At 39.2% G+C, this 17,977-nt stretch overlaps 1 protein-coding gene across 1 annotated transcript; it reads left to right on the top strand.

Annotated features, from left to right (window-relative positions):
• Positions 1-15,740: 15,740 nt before the first annotated feature.
• LOC138883020 (uncharacterized) lies at positions 15,741-17,111 on the top strand. The gene is made up of 3 exons (XM_070163676.1): positions 15,741-16,016; positions 16,282-16,452; positions 16,539-17,111. Exons 1-3 carry the CDS (start codon positions 15,741-15,743, stop codon positions 17,109-17,111), a joined length of 1,020 nt encoding a protein of 339 aa, XP_070019777.1.
• Positions 17,112-17,977: the final 866 nt, after the last annotated feature.

Genomic DNA, 17,977 nt, shown 5'->3' with positions numbered 1-17,977 from the left:
GAGGATATCAGGCCAGATGATCAACAAAGAGAAGAGTTCTTACTACATGCATTCAAAGGTTGCTAATGGATTTTTTCAGGCAGTTGGAACTATTACTGGATTTGCAAGAGGTAAATTCCCCTTCATATATCTAGGGTGTCCCATTTTCTACACTAGAATGGGGAAGGAGTATTATGATGATATTATCAAGAAAGTGAAGGCTAAATTGCATTCATGGAAAGGGAAGCTATTATCATTTGGAGGAAAAGCAACACTCATTTACAGTGTGTTGCAAAGTATCCCAGTTCACATGTTATCAGTCCTTGATCCACCAAACAACATCCAGGAGCATCTACATAAGATCTTTGCTAGGTTTTTTTGGAGCACAAAGGAAGAAGGGAGGAGCAGACACTGGGCTTCTTGGAAAAATCTTTGCCTTCCTAAAGAAGAAGGGGGTCTAGGTTTTAGGTCCTTACATGATGTTTCAAGGGAACTGCTTGCTAAGCTTTAGTGGAGGTTTAGGACCACAAAATCTTTGTGGTCTAATTTCATGTGGAATAAGTATTGCAAAAAGGAGCTACCTACAGTGGTGCAGTTTAGGGAAGGGTCTCATGTTTGGAGACAAATGCTGAATGCTAGGGAAGAAGTTGAACATGAGATCTTATGGGAATTGAAGAGTGGAACAACTAATATTTGGCACGAAAATTGGACTGAATTAGATGCACTTTATCATGTACTTCCTGAAGACTTTCCTATCAATGAAGATTTCTAGGAAGTGGCAGAATTGAGGTATGGAGGAGCATGGGATGATCAGCTGCTAGACCAGACTTTCAATGAAGAGATTGCTGAACATATTAGATCCAATGTGCATTATGAAGGCAGTGAGGAGTACTGGGATATACCATATTGGATGCCAACCTTATCGGGCAAGTTTAATGTTAGTAGTGCTTGGCAAATTCTAAGGCATAGGGCAGATCCTAATCAAGAGTACAAGCTAATGTGGATAAAAGGTTTGCCATTCAAGATATTATTTTTCATATGGAGATTGTGGAGGCAGAAGATAGCCATTGATAATATGTGGATGAGGCAAGGTCAAATGGTAATGTCAAGGCATTGGTGCTGTCAGCAACCTCAAGAGGAGTCTATAGAGCATATCTTTCTTACAAGTCCTACTGCATCCAAAGTGTGGAACTTGTTCATGGGAGCTGCTGGAATCACTGTGCCTTTGATAAAGCTGAAGAAAGTCATAAAACATTGGTGGAATGCACAATGTTGTCCCAAGCTGAAGCCGCTATTTCAGGCAGTTCCAGTTATCATCACTTGGGAGCTATGGAAGAGGAGAAATACAGGCAAACATAGAGGATCAGTGTCTACAAATAGGATGATTCATGAAGTCAATAGGACTTTACATTATTTGGCAAGGTTGAGGTATGCTTGGCTTCCTAATATTCCATTGTTATGGCTGGACATGATTCAATACTTGGAAGGATACAAACCTATGTTAATCACTACAAGAGTAATATGGCAGCTTCCTTTTTATGGTTGGTATAAATGCAACACTAATGGAGCCTTAAAGGGCAATCCTAGTCCTAGTTCCCTAGGCTTTTGTGTGAGGAATGATGAAGGTGATGTGGTGTATGTTAGGGCAGTAGACTTAGGGGTGACAACCAATTTGGTAGCTGAAGCTAAGGCTATTCTTCAAGGGTTGGAATACTGTGTGGAGCATGATCTTCACCCTTTCATATTGGAGACTAACTCATTGGTGATGAAGAAGGTGATAGAAGGGAAATGGGATCCTCCTTGGGTAATTGCACCTGATGTGAAGAGAATTAAGGAGCTGAAGGGAAACTTCAATGTGATCTTTCAATATGTGTTCAGAGAAGGCAACTCAGTGGCGAATTTTACAGCTAACATTGTGTTTTCTTTTGCAGGTACATATAAGTTTCACTCATTTTCTGAACTGCGTAGTACAGGGAGGAGGTTGATCAATTTTGACAAGTCAAAAACTCCTAACCTTAGGGTTAGAATAGCAAAGAGAAGAGCCCAAGACTGATGGCTTCACAGGATTGGAATCTACACATACCTGCATATTTCTTTTATGTCTCATTTTGTATGCTATTAAGGTACTTTCCAGTGGTATTAGCATGGTCACATGCTCATTCTGGGGGTGCTTTGATAATGTATAGGATCAATGTGATAAGTAGGTATAGGATGGTGCAATTTATCCTACTTCTAATATGTTCAAATATTAAGGAAATGGCTGAATCTTTTATGTTGTATTTTTGGAGATTGTTGAATCATTTCTCAGTGGTATTAGCATGTTTTCATGCTCAATCTGAGGATGGTTTAGTAATGTTTAGAATGATGTCTATATTAAAGGTTTGGATAGAGAAGGATACAAGCTTACAAGATCACAAAATCACACTGCTCCACAGGCCTGGCGGCGCCAGGCTAAAGCCTGGCCATACCTGGCGTTACCCTGGCGTCGCTAGCTTAAAGCCAACCTCAAGCCTGGCTTTTGCCTTGCAAAGCTTGCCTAAAGCCAGGCTCTTTTTCATGTTAATTTTGATATGCAAGCACATGATTAGTACTTGGACAAATTCATTTCACTGCATATAGAGATCATATAGTAGCAACACTTGGAAGACTATGTTGGCTTCAACTCTATGGTGAAGATGTTTGGAATTCATTTTAGCCTATGGACTGTATACCCTGGTGCCTGGTGAGAGCTCGATAGGTGATGCTTGGTAGTTGCCACTGGCAATTGGATTCACATACACTAACAGGAGAAGGAAGCATTCAGCTTACTATGTTGTAATAGCTAGTTCATTAGACTTTAGTTGTTCTATCTTTTTAGTAGCTAGTAGCTTCATGCAACTTCTATTTTGGTTTAGATATCTTGTAAGATTTGGACCCATTTTGGGATTTTATTTATATATTAGCCACTAGGCAACATACCTAGCGGTATATTTGCTTAAAAAAATAGTACCCTACACGATCGCGATTGTACCCTCGTGATCGCGAAGCCAAAAATGCTTACATCCCCAATAAAGCATCACAAACGCGTCTCCTTCCTCGGGAATGCGGAGGTCCAGACTGCCCAGGCCTTCGTGAATGCGGGCGCCATCGACGTGAACGGGTTAGCCAAAACCACGTCTAACCACAAAGCTACGTGAATTCGACCTCATCATCGCGAATGTGATGAACAAACAACAGGGACCCCAAAACTTCTACGCCAATGCGACATACTGATCGCGAGCGCGAAGAACAACACACCAGAACATTAGCTAACTTAGTGATCTAAAATGATCCGAAGCCATCCCGAAATTCACCCGACCCCTCGGAACCCCGTCTAAATACCAATGTGTCCCAAAACATAACATGGACAAACTCAAGGACACAAATCCCACAAAATAACATCAAAACCATGAATCTTACCTCAATTCAAGCATAATAAACTGTTTCAAAATTCAAAATTCAAAACTTACGCCAAAAACGTCCAAACAACTCGGAATCACCTCAAATTTTGCACACAAGTTTCAATGACATAATGAACCTATTACAACTCCTGGCAATCCGAACCCGATAATATCAAAGTCAACTTCCGGTCAAACATATGAACTTTCCAAACCTCCAAATTGCCAACTTTCGCCAATTCAAGCCAAAACAGCCTAGGAACTTCCAAACCCAAATTCGGTCATACACCTTAGTCCAAATAACCACATGGACATAACGAGACCATCAAAACTTTGAACTTCCAAACCCAAATTCGGTCATTACATTCTCTCCTAGTTAAATGTATATTCGTCCTCGAACATGCCAAGAGTTATAACAAGGTCATCAAATCACTGCATAAACTCAGCATACACATACCCATGGGTAATTCACGTCACCTCAGTCCATATAAGCCCGACAACACATCCTAATTGAAGATTCCTTCTTCAACCTTAGTCCATAAACCTTAGAACCCAATCTCCAACATCCATAATCAAGTTAGAGCCTTTTAGCGAGAATTTACTTTGTTAAAACTAGAGCTTTGTTATTTAAAGAATTAATACCCTCAAACCCGCCTAAACTATTTGATTTTGTCAAATTCCCTACCTAAACTATCAACTGTCCCCAAAACCCCCCGAACTATATCCCCCTTCATAATAAACCCCCCACCCCCTTACCCCTGTCGCTTATGTGACATATTATGTGAAATAAGTTGCCTAAGAGTGCATGAAGGGTGATAATAATCATTAAAACGGTCCCACCTGACAGCAACTAACGGCTAATTAGACCCTCTTTTTAAAAAACTTATACTTTCTCCTCTTTTTCTTTATATTACACATTTCTTCTCCATTATTTCACTTTTCTTCTCTATTTTTTAACCTTTATTCTCACTTTCTTCACCTTTCTTTTCTATTTCTTCATCTTAATCCATTTGAAATTCTCTCTATATTGGTTGAGTTTATTTTTTATATTTCTTATTTTATCCATCCTTCATTGTTACCCAAATTTATTTGAAAGAAGAACACCCTTTCAATTAAAAAGACACACTTCTATTTCTGGAAGCACCCTGAATGATGTGATTTTACAGACATACAAATCTCATGGTATATTTAAGACCACATCACACAAATTAAAGCGAAGGAAGTACTACTTTAAAATAGCTTCTGTAAAAAGTGGATATGTTTCCATTGAATCATAAAATGGTGTAAACACAATTCTGATGCAACTTTTGACTGGGTTTATAAATTAATTACCCAATTTTACCACCATAAGGAAAAACCAAATTAGGAATATCAGTTTCATGGGCACTTTCAAAAAGGATTGCAGAAACTAAAAAGGGTAAGATGGCAACTTACAAGAAACCTTATTTGCGCTATTTAAGCAAAAAATTCCACTAAACAGTTTACATTATAGGGAATACAAGAGAAAGGGAGTAACTTTTTAGCCTCATTTTCACTCGGTTACACATAAATGGTTCGAAAGTGAAAATTTGGATTGGAACACCAAATGCAACAACTCCCAACCAAAGTAACCATTTTTACAGTTCTTGATCAAATAGCAAAACCTCTCCCCTAAATAAATTAAGCACTTCTAAATTTCTGTGTTTTGTTGTTTTTTTTAACATAAACCCAGAAAAAATCAAATAGAAAAATATAATTTTTAGATTTTAAAAAAATTGAAGAATTGATTGAACTGAAAATGAAGCAAATTTAAAGGAAAAGCGATCATATTTACAGTTCTTGATCAAACAACATGTTTACCCTCAAATTCGGACAACAATTAAACTTATACTGTGGTTTTAAGGATATGTGATTTCGTTCAATACCAATTGATAAGAAAGAAAATAAATAAATAAATTAGAGAATAAAATAAATCAAACCAATGTGCTAGCCAAGTCTCGACCTTGACTTGGGGTAGTCTCGAAATGAGATAGTAAGAATAGTAAATAATAAAGCAACTCTGATGAACAATAAGTGAAATAGCAGGAAAGTAATGAGTGTATATATTCTTGTTAATGAACAATAATCATACTTACAAATGAATGGGATCCCTCTTTATATAATAGAGGAGTGTTAAATAAGGTACACTTCTAATTATAGTAGGAAACCATATTAACATCCAATTAACCGTTGTAGATTGATCCATTCCGAGATTCATGCTATGATCTTTGACTAGTCGCGGATTTCTCGCCTTTTCCGTTATCAAGCTATGCCGATGTCACTCGAAGTCTGCCTCTTTCTGACCGCAATCGATGTCGACCACGGTCCGGACTCGACGTCCTAGCTCTTTGATGTGACATTCCTATTTTGACCAAAGAATGAAATCAGGTAACTCCGATTTTTACCGTATACAGATAGTCCCCTCGTTTCTTAGAGTGAAATAATAAGAAACAACTTGAGCCTCGATTTTCTGGAGACCTGGATAATGATGTCATCCCAATGACGTAAGCGATCGAGGTGACCAAAACGTCCCGTCAGTACACTTCCCCAAACCATTACTGCTTGCCAGTGGACGATCGGCCACTAACACCATCGAACTATCACCATGAATCTATAAATACAAGCTCTTTGGTTGAATTAAAATTTTACTTTCACCTCTACCAAGTTTCTAAGTCTCTTACTCTCTCCATCTCTTCTCTTTCACCACCCATTGGATCAACTTTATTAGTACCAAAATTCTTAATTTCACCTCATTCTACTTCTTTCTACCTGAATCAATGGCGAAAACCTCCAAGACCGTCCCAAAAAAGGAGAAAGCTTCTTCCTCTTCTTCCTGGACGGCCGGTGACAAAATGCCGGTGGAACCGCTCCCTCACGAGTATGTTCCCGGCCCTTGTGTCTTAAAATCCGACTTCAAAGTCGAGAACCCTCCATCGGTCCCTGGCCGATGTGAACACGTGTAGAGATACATCTACTCGATAACGGCATGCCATATTGAGGTGTAACTGGGGTGCCGAGGTCATGGAGCAAATCCCCGCTCCCAAAGAGAGTATTACCACTCATGGGGAGGGGTTTCTAAGTGTTTATATGTAACACTCCGTACATTTGGCTTAGGTATGAATGAGTTAAAGGAGTAGTAAGGTTATATTTTTGACATGTGAAGTCCCATCGGGATGATTATGGGTAAAAATAGTTGTTTCAAAATCAAGATGGAAAGTGAGGTGCATAAGATTTGACAAAATCGACTAAGTTTGCCGAAGGTCCGTGTTACAATAGGTTTTAGTGAAACTATATAAGGAATTTGGGAAAACTCAAAGCATAAAAGTTGTAGCCTTTGAAATAGCTTTCCGACGATATATTGTGGAACCCAAACGAAGCTCTATACAAAAGGTTATGTCCGTTTTACAGAATGGTGTGTAACCTCCACGGTTCTGCCGCGTTTTTACCGCGACCGCAGTGGTGAGGTAGTGTCCCAGCGAATTACTGCGGTCGGGACCTCGGTCGTGCCAACCGGGATGCAGTGGATGACTTGGGAAGTCATTTTTTTAGCCTTATTTCATCCCCCACAACCCCAAAACATAAAAACTTGCTCTAGAAAGGAAGGCTCTCAAAAACCTAACTCCTTCAGGGTCCCTCCACCAACCAAGGTAAGTCTTAATGGTGATTCTAAGTTTATTTCAATTTCCCAATGCCTTATTAACATGGGTAAACCCTCCATATCATTAGATATTCGATTGGGATATCATTGTTGAGAGAAGAAACTCTAGAACTCGAATTCGAGAAGATTGAACGTCAAAAGGGTAATATCTGCACCCTCTAATGGATTCGATCATTGAATTAATGATTATAGACTCTAGTTCATGAGTTATGAGTTGATGAGTTTGATAGAAAAGCATGAATTGTTATAGGTTTGGGTTGTTGATTGTTGATTATTGGTTAAGGGTGTTGTTTACCTTATGGGTGATAAAGAATAATGTTGATTTTAATCATTTGAGACTTTAGAATTTATTTAGGAGCAAGAGAATGGGTTATTGGGTGTAGAAACACCATTAATAAGGACTATGAAGCTTTATTACACCAAGTGTTTGAGAAAATGCCTAAGTGACCAAAACATGAGTATTATTGCTAATATGGAATCCTTTTGACTTGTATTGATATAGATTGAAGTTTAAAGGGTTGGAGAATGTTGTATTACGCTCAAGAGTAGGAAGTTAAGGTATGTGAGGCTAACTCTCTATGTTTGGGAATATTAATGATTCTCCCTACACTATGTTTCTTTTACGACGTATCGATTGCCTGAGAAATATAGTTAAGCCTAGTTCCTTGAATAGTTGTAGAGCTTCTATTCTCTAGCTTCATAACTCAGTATGCTTCAGTATTCCAGTATTATGTAACTCAGTGTGATCCAGTATTCTAGTATCATGTAACTCAATGTGATTCAGTATTTCACTATCATATATTGCAGTATGATTCTTAGTTCCTGATTTTAAATCCCTGAATGTTGAACACTTGTATTTGGGCCTGAGGCCACAGTTTATGCTTTATGCATCTTTGGGTCTGAGGCTGCAGTTTATGCTTTATGTATTTTGGACCTGAGGTCACAGTTACGTATAGTATACTTGGGCCTGAGGCCGCAGTTTGTGTGTGCGCACACACACACACACACACATACATACACACACACACACACACACACATATATATATATATATTGGGCTTGAGGCCGTAGTTTAATATTTAGATAAATAGGTTGTTCATTATTCAGAAGAGGGAGTATTCATATCCTTACTTCCTTTCAGTTCAATTATTAGTTACCATTCAGTTATCAGTTACCAGTTATTAGTTCAATTATCAGTTCAGTTATTAGTTATCAGTTATCATTTCAGTTATAAATTCTCATTTATTAGCTTAGTTTCAGTTTCAACATTTATAATTCTTTCTTTTAGTTGCTTTACATACCAGTACAATTCAAATGTACTGACAACCCTTTTGCCCGGGGCCTGTATCTCACGATGCAGGAAATGATTTATAGGTTGATGATTCAGAGCGCTAGGATTCTCGTACCAGCTACTTGGTAATCCCCAATTCTTCTAGGGCATTATCATTACCTTACAACCGTCAGTATTTTCAGACAATCAGTGTTTTTAATACTTCATTAAAGGCTTCATAGACTAGAGTAATAGTTAGACAGAGGCTCAGACTTTTCATGTTAAGTCATGTTGGCTGAAAATATGTTTTAGAATTGTATTAGTATTTCTGCACTTTGATTTATATCATCCAGACTTTCAGTATATCAGCATGTGTTAGTTTATATTCCACATTCAGTATGTTATGATATCACATGTTGATTCAGTCAGCCAGTTGGTTCGCTCGATCATATGTAGTCAGGCACCGAGTGTCATGTTATGTCCAGGCTTAGGATCGAGGCGTGACAAAGCTTGGTATCAGAGCACTAGGTTCAAGAGTCCTAGGGAGTCTATGAAGCCGTGTCCAGTGGAGTTTCCTTTATATGTGTGTGCCAGCCACTCATATAAATGGTTAACTACCAAGACATCCACGATTGTCTCACTTCTTTTTACTCTAGATCGTACCATGAAGCTTATAGCAAAAGGTAACCTTCTCTTCCTATCGAATTCCAAACGTATTCGATTCCCAAGCGACGCGCAGGAGAAATGTAAGGTCTTAGAGAGAATAATTGCCCTTTGGGGTATAATCATGGAGTACAGGTTGGTAAATATGCGACTTTAGAGGATGTTAAAAGTGGGATGCAATGGGTAGTAGTACAGATTAGTGCATAACCTTATCAAAAAGTACAAAAGCAGTTATTATGTTTTATGGTCATCAGTTTTACTCAGCTACCAGTTATACAGTCTTTCAGTTAGCAAGTTTATGATTATTCAGTATGCCAGTTATTAGTTATTCAATTACCAGATATCTAATTTTCAGTGTATCAAAATTCTTATGACTGGTGAGTATACAATGATGCATATGGGTGCTAAAAGAAAATGTAAGTAACAGTGGTTATAGCAAAATCTTTCGCATATTTTAGGTCTGGATTAAGACCAAGACTCACCGGATGGCGCAAAACGTGATTTATCAGATGATGGCATATTATGAAGGATAAGTTTGTGTATGGAAATCGTATGTGTTTTACCTCAGAGAACAACTTCATTTAATTCTTGGAAATAGAGCCACAAGTTGGATGATGATAGTTCAGATGTCAGACCCTAACATTGGTCACTATAGTTTTGGACAGAAAAAAGCTTAAGGGAAATATAGCTAAGAAGAATATGATGGACAAAATGAGAACCAAGAGCAGACAACATTGAATTTTAGGGAATAATTTTAAGTTGTTTAGATTTATAAAAATCAAAACTAGAAGTACTACATTAGTAAGTTACTATAAGAAGTGGCTATTATCATGAGATAAAAGGTATGACAGTTCCCCTTCAAATGATGTGAATATGTGTTTAGGCCGAAGGTTTATAGTCTGAAGTGATTTTGAAGTATATAGAAAGTTTGGGGGTTGGCTATTCCAATTTCGTTTAAGATATATGAACTTTTCCTAAGTGTGATATATGTACATAGTTCAAAAAAAAGGATAGCATACGACCCCACAATAGGGTTGGATGATGAGGGAAGTTAGAATAACCTTATGCTTCACTTTAGTTATTCAAAGCAGGAGAAGAAAACATGACGCTAGCAGGTAGTTAGTAACAAAATAGTGAGTATGTTTGAGTAGATACAGTGAATTAGCACTTTCAGCAGAACTAGTAGAGGTACAATTTGATTCACTTAGCCAGGTTAACTCTAGTAAGTGGATGACAGTTTGAAATACCGAACGTGTGTTAGAACCGAAAGAGTTAAGTTAAACTCGAAGTACAGTAGAAGAAAGGGAAATCAGCTAGGTAGTGAGAGAGCAAACCACAGAAGAATTGCCTTTAAGAATTATTGAAAAGGGGTCTTCCCAAGATTGACAGTGTGAGTAGAGTTATATCATTAAGGTTGTGTATGATAGTTGTGAATACATTAGCTCTTCATTTATGTAGGTAATATAGTTTTACTAGTAAGAAATATTTCTCAGAAGTTAGTTGGAAGATGAGTCGTCTTTGACGTAGAGTGCAAGGAATTACAGAAAACAAGGAAAATTATTTGAGCCCCAACCAAAAAAAGGGAAGGATCCGCAAGTATAAGACCTTTTCTCTAAGGGGTGATGTGAAGACCATCAGTAAGTCCAGATGGAGATTTGAAACTTGAATAGTTAGCATGGGATATGGAAAAGAAAATTAGTTCGGTAATAAGGGAAAATTGTATAATTACCACATGGATTATGTCTAGCATGTGTAAGAAACACAAAGTGAGTAGAATGGTCACTGAGCTTAGTTATTGATGATAAAGTGATCACAAAAAAGCTATAAAAAATCATGCTCAGTTATGTATCACGAGGGTAGTGTCATCGCATGAGACTCTAATCTTCGGAGTATAGACTTAGCTCACAACAATTCTATAAGTGTTTTCAGGAAGTGCTTAAGAAGATAATCAAGTGTGGGAAGTATAACTCATGATCGAGGTAGATAAGACAACTCTGGTGAAAGAAGTTTACCTCTTAGCCTAGCTAGGAGTTCAATTTGCGTACTCCAAAGATAGTAGAGTTGTTGTCTAGAATATGACTTGTCCCTCCCCCCTCCCTAGTAGGCGAAGTGAAGGAGAAATAGTTGATGATCCCTACTTGTTGTAGCTGAAAGAGGGGATTCACTAGCATAAAATGATAGATTTGGAATAAGGGGGAGATAATAGTGCTTTGAGGTACCACGACAGATTGTGTGTTCTAGTCATAGATGGACTTAAAGAGGGTAGATCATGCTAGAAGCCCAGAATTTCAGGTATTCGATTTACTCAGGTACCACAAATATGTATCATGGTCTTAAGGAGATTTATTGGTGGAACGACATGAAAAGAACATTGTAGACTTTATGGACAAGTATCTGAATTATTAGTAATTGAAAGTCGAGCAGCAGAAAGCCCAGTGTTTTATCACAGAATACACATATTTTGAGTGGAGATGGTAAATATGGGACTTATAATAGGATTATTTTGCTCATTTTGAAAGCATGATTTTTATGGCCGAAGGTGTAGATCACCAATTGGTTGGTCCAAAGTTGGTGAAAGGGAGTTGATGGGACCAAATTTGGTCTATCAGACTATAGAGAAAGTTAAGTTGATTCAAGAGCGTTTGAAAACGGCTCAGGCCGCCAAAAGTCCTATTCGAATGTGCGGCATAGAGACCTAGAGTTTCAAGTTGATGATTGGCTATTTCTGAAAGTTTTGCTTGTGAAAGGCATTATGAGATTTGAAAAGAAGGGGAAGCATAGTCCCTGCTATGTTGGGTCATATAGAATTTTGTGAATGATTAGTCAATTAGCTTATGAGTTGGAGTTACCATCAGAGTTAGCGGTGGTACAACTAGTATTTCACGTGTCATGTAATAACATTCAAGTTTCCAACCCTCAAATACTCATGTCAGTTCAGCACTCAAATACTCATGTCAGTTCAGTACTCAGATACTCACGTTAGTTCAGTACTCAGATACTTATGTCAGTTTAGTACTCAGACACTCATGTCAGTTAAGTACTCAAATACTCATGTCAGTTCAGTACTCAGATACTCACGTCAATTCAGTACTCAGATACTCATGTCAGTTCAGTACTCAAACACTCATGTTAGTTCAGTACTCAGATACTCATGTCAGTTCGGTACTCAGATACTCATGTCAGCTCAATACCCAGCTACTCATGTTAGTCTAATACTTAGACATTCATGATAGCTTAGTACTCTGATATTGATGTTAGTTCAATACTCAAATATTCGTTCCAGTTTAATATTCATATATCCATGTTAGTTCAGTATTTACGTATCCATGGCAGACCAATATTCAGTCAATGTGGTGGTCATTCAGTTCACTATCTCAAAAGTTTAGTAGTCATGTATTCATTGAGTTTAGTATGCGAGTGTTTATGAAAGTTCATGTTTCCACCAGACTCGTTTAAGGTCCGGAGTTAGCAGAATTTACAGTCCGGACAATCATTCGAGGACGAATGATCCTAAGGGAGAGATAATGTAACACCCTGTACATTCGGTTTAGGTATGAATAAGTTAAAAGGAGTAGTAAGGTTATATTTTTGACATGTAAAGTCCCACCGGTATGATTATGGATGAAAATAGTTGTTTCAAAATCAAGATGGAAAGTGAGGTGCATAAGATTTGATAAAATCGACTAAGTTTGCAGAAGGTCCATATTACATCAGGTTTTAGTGAAATTTTGTAAGGAATTTGGGAAACCATAAAGCTTGAAAGTTGTAGGCCTTTGAAAGAGCTTTCCGATGATATACTGTGGCGCCCAAACGGAGCTAAGTGCAAAACGTTATGCCCGTTTTACATAATGGTGTGTAACCTCCACGGTTCTGCCGCGTTTTTACCGCGACCGCAGTGGTGAGGCAGTGTCCCAGCGATTAACCGCAGTCGGGACCACGGTCATGCCAACCGGGACGCGGTGGATGACTTGGGAAGTCATTTTTTTAGCCTTATTTCGTCCCCCACAGCCCCAAATTATAAAAACTTGCTCTAGAAAGGAAGGCTCTAAAAAACCTAATTCCATAAGGATCCCTCCACCACCCAAGGTAAGTTTTAATGGTGATTCTAAGTTTATTTCAATTTCCCAACACCTTATTAACATGGGTAAATCCTCCATATCATTAGATATTCGATTGGGACATCATTGTTGAGAGAAGAAACCCTAGAACTCGAATTCGAGAAGATTGAACGTCAAAAAGGTAATATCTTCACCCTCTAATTGATTCTATCATTGAATTAATGATTATAGACTCTAGTTCATGAGTTATGAGTTGGTGGGTTTGATAGAAAAGCATGAACGGTTATAGGTTTGGGTTATTGATTGTTGATTATTAGTTAAGGGTGTTGTTGGTGATAAAAAATAATATTGATTATAATCATTTGAGACTTTAGAATTTATTTAGGAGCAAGAGAATGGGTTATTGGCTGTAGAAATACCATTAATAAGGACTATGAAGCTTTATGCCACCAAGTGTTTGAGAAAATGCCTAAGTGACCAAAACATGAGCATTATTGCTAATATGAAATCCCTTTGACTTGTATTGATATAGATTGAAGTTGAAAGGGTTGGCAAATGTTGTATTATGCTCATGAGTAAGAAGTTAAGGTATGTGAGGCTAACTCTCTATGTTTGGGAATGTTAATGATTCTCCCTACATTACGTTTCTTTTACGACGTATCGATTACCTCAGAAATATAGTTAAGCCTAGTTCCTTGAATAGTTGTAGAGCTTCTATTCTCTAGCTTCGTAACTCAGTATGATTTATTATTCTAGTATTATGTAACTCAGTATGATCCAGTATTCCAGTATCATGTAACTCAGTGCGATTTAGTATTTCACTATCATATATTGCAGTATGATTCTTAGTTCCTGATGTTAATTCCCTAAATGTTGAACACTTGTATTTGGGCTTGAGGCCACAGTTTATGCTTTATGCATTTTTGGGCCTGAGGCCGCAATTTATGCTTTATGCATTTTGGACTCGAGGTCGCAGTTATGTATACGTATACTTGGGCCCGAGGCCGCAGTTTGTGCACACACACACACACACACACACACACACACACACACACATATATATATATATATATATATATATATATATATATATATATATATTGGGCCTGAGGCCGCAGTTTAATATTCAGATAAACAGGTTGTTCATCATTCAGAAGAGTATTCATATCCTTACTTCCTTTCAGTTCAATTATTAGTTACCGTTCAGTTATCAGTTATCATATCAGTTACCAGTTATCAGTTCAATTATCAGTTATCAGTTATCATTTCAGTTTTAGTTTCAATAGTTATCATTTCAGTTATCAGTTATAAATTCTCAGTTATCAGCTTAGTTTCAGTTTCAGCACTTATAATTCTTTCTTTTAGTTGCTTTACATACCAGTACAATTCAAATGTACTGACGTCCCTTTCGACCGGGGCCTGCATCTCACGATGCAGCATATGATTTACAGGTTAATGATTCAGAGCGCTAGGATTCTCGTATCAGCTACTTGGTGATCCCCAGTTCTTCCGGGACATTATCATTACCTTACAGCCGTCAGTATTTTCAAATAGTCAGTGTTTTTAGTACTTCATTAGAGGCTTCATAGACTAGAGTAACAGTTAGATAGAGTCTCAGACTTTGCATGTTAAGTCATGTTGGCTACAAATATGTTTCAGAATTGTATTAGTATTTCCGCACTTTGATTTATGTCATCCAGACTTTCAGTATATCAGCATGTGTTAGTTTATCTTCTACATTTAGTATATTATGATATCACATGTTGATTCAGCCAGCCAGTTGGTTCGCTCGGTCAGATGTAGTCAGGCACCGAGTGCCATGTTACGTCCAGTCCCAGGTTCGGGGCGTGACATTATACTTACCCCTTCACATTGGGTTCTCTTGACCCAGTTGTCATTGATTTTTGCAAGAGGTACCAGGTCATCCTCGGCTAGGTTCATCCCTTGTTCTGGCGTATAGTGATCATGCTCCGCTTTTTTTCTAGCAAGGACGAGGGGTTGGAGTTCACTCTCAGCCACCTTATGCGGTTATATCGACCTCGAATTTTTCGAGGGTTGATCAAACTCCAACGCCGAGAAACGAAGGCCTTGTTCGTGAGCGTTGATGAGGATAAGGACCGAGGTTGGATGAGTCGGTTCGTGCAGGTAAGGACTTGCGACCTCACCCCATAGGAGAAAATACCATTCCTCGAAAAGTGGAACTCTGATCGTAAGTAAAGTATTACCCATTAGTCTTTGTACTCCGTTTTTGCTTTATGTAAAGCTTTCATCTGTTATGTAGCAGTTGTCTGGATGCCTCACGCGGTCCCCAACCTTGAAGACTGGGTTCGAAAGTTTGCCTCGACTTCATCCCATGTCGAGCGCTACTAGCGTGACTTGGCAAGGGGCAAATAGGAGGCCAAGAATCATGGTAAGCTTATCCTGTACGCTTTTGATGCCTTTTTCTGAAACATTTCTCTTTTTATTTATACTTGACTCCCTTTTATGCAGGCCTCGGGGATGTTGCTGAAATGTGGCCGACCCCGCCTGGGAAAAGGGTCGAGTCTCCGATTCCGAAGTCAGGGAGATATAACAATAGGAAGAGGGTCTCGGAGTCCGAGGACCCCCAACCTAAAAAGGCTCCAGCTCGAAGACGTAGAAGAAATTTCATCCCTCTAACTATAGAGTCGGTCCGCCAGATGGGGCAAGAAGAAGAGGAAGATGAAGGCAATGACTCGGTGCTGGTGGTTCGAGCAAGGAAGTCGGTCGAGGATGCCAAGCCTTCCAAGTCGGAGGCGATTGTTGAGGCCTGGCCTCATGATGTGGAGGCCTCGAAGAAAGATTCGGGCAAGGCTCCCAAATCTTCTGAGGTTGAGGTTATCCCTTGCCCATCAACGAACATCCCGGAGGGGGGTGGTTCTGAGACCCTTAGGGCTGAACAGAGCACCCCGAGTGATTCGCTTGGGGTTGAAATAGTAGGTCACTCTCCTTCTCTACCGGCCTTTTCCAAGGGGGGTATAAGGGATGCTCGGGCGCTACAGACCCCTAACATAGGCGGAGTCCCTAGTGAACATGATCCCTTTCGTGATTGTTTTACCGGGTCGATGATGCCGCTGATCTCAATGATACGTCTTCCCTCATTGAAGAGGCCAAATGCCTTTTATCTCGAGTAAGTGCTAATCCCATTGTTGTAGTTTTCTTTTTCTTTTTCTCCTAACTTATATATTTTTTCTAATATAGGCTTTTACCAGGTCTCAGGCTAACCCAAGCCAATGCGAGGTTGAGCTCCAAAAGACCTCGGAGGAGAGGAATGCTTTGAAGCTCTTTTACGGTCAAAAGGATGAACGGCTCAGGGATCTTCGAGCAGAGTTGGCCCAAGCTCGTAAGGAAGAGGCCGAGCGGGACGAGCAGGTAAGTTTTCTTTTGAGAAAATATAGGCTTGACCCAAGAGTGGAGGCTAACACCTCAATGTCTTAGTTGCAACAAAAGATTAAAAGGATCGAGCTGCTCCGGGGGAAGTCGATCAAGTTAAAGCTAACTGCAATCAGTGGAAAGAGAACATGGACCACCTAGCTGTGGAGAAAGAGGCTGCCTTGGTGCGGCTGTCATCAACCGAAGTTCAACTGCGAAGTACTAAAGAGAAGAGATCAGCCCACGCAAAAAGGATCGAAGAGTTCAAGGCTAAGCTTGCTGAGGCCAAGGTGGAGGTCGAAAAGGCGAAGGCCTTAGCTGACAAGTCCATAGTCGTGTACCTGGTTGATGCTGAGGCTACCCAAACTCAGCTGAGGGAGGTCCTCGATCGAGCACGGTGGAGTAATGATCTGGCCAAGTGCCAATTTCAGAGGGAGACCCTCGAGGAAATCCATGCTCGAGGTTTTGACCTCTCCAAGGAGATAGCTCAAGCTAAGGTGCTTGAAGCCGATGTCAGGTTGCTTGTCATGATTAAAGTAGCAAGGATGGATTTGATAATGGTAAGGAGCCCGAAGGGAAAGCTCCCCCCGAGGGAGAAATCAGCCCCTGGCGTAGTTAGGATTTTATTTTGCCTTTTCTCTTTTGTAAGACCCTTGTAGGTCCCTTGTACATATTTTTGCCCATATATATATAAAGAAATTTCTCTTTTTAATGCCTCTTAAAATTTTGTCGTCAAACATGTTTCGTGCCTTGTACAATTTTAGCACATCTTTATGTTTCAACAATATGTTTGAGGTTTTGGTTTTAAATGACTTGATCTAAGCCACAATAATAATATTACTTTTATAGTCAAATTCGAGCGAAACCTAAATTCGAAGCGAAAAGACCCTTAGGTTTGTTTTGAACGACACATGATCCCCCATCTATTAATCGAGTAGGTTCTTGTTTGAATTCGGTATAGTGGGACCCTTAGGTTCGAATCGAATGAGAACATGTTCTCAAACTCAAAGTGTGTTGGCCCTTAGGCTCTTTGAACTGGGCCGATATGGCCTCCAAAGGATGGCTATTTTTTCCCTCTTTCGGCTCAAAGACTTAGTAAAGTTTTCTTATACCTTAGCATGTATTTTTTTTGTATCCATTGGATTTTTTGAGGGTTTAGAGTCGATCAAAACCCTTTATTTTTTGTGCCTTAGCACAAGTTTGTATTTGAATAATTTGATACCTCTTAAGGTTTTTCGAGGGCTGATTTTATCGAAGCCCTTTGATTATTTTGCCGAGGGTAGCCTTTTTTAACCGCTTTTTGGAGAATTCGAAGGCCTGTTTTTATTGTGGGGTTCGGACATCTCTGAGTCACGTTAGTTTGGCCGTAGCCTTTGGATGTGACTCTTGGTCTTAATTTCCCATCAACACTTCGAACTTGTTCGAAGTGTTAGTCCCTGAGAATAATAGCCTTGGCCTACAAATCGAAGGGTGCCTCTTTGAGGTCTTTAGATAATTTGAACATGTTGATTTTCGATGGCAGTCC

The sequence above is a fragment of the Nicotiana sylvestris genome, chromosome 12, assembly GCF_000393655.2.
Source record: "Nicotiana sylvestris chromosome 12, ASM39365v2, whole genome shotgun sequence".
NCBI classification, from domain to species: Eukaryota; Viridiplantae; Streptophyta; class Magnoliopsida; order Solanales; family Solanaceae; genus Nicotiana; species Nicotiana sylvestris.
This window is presented reverse-complemented; position numbering and strand designations above follow the sequence as displayed.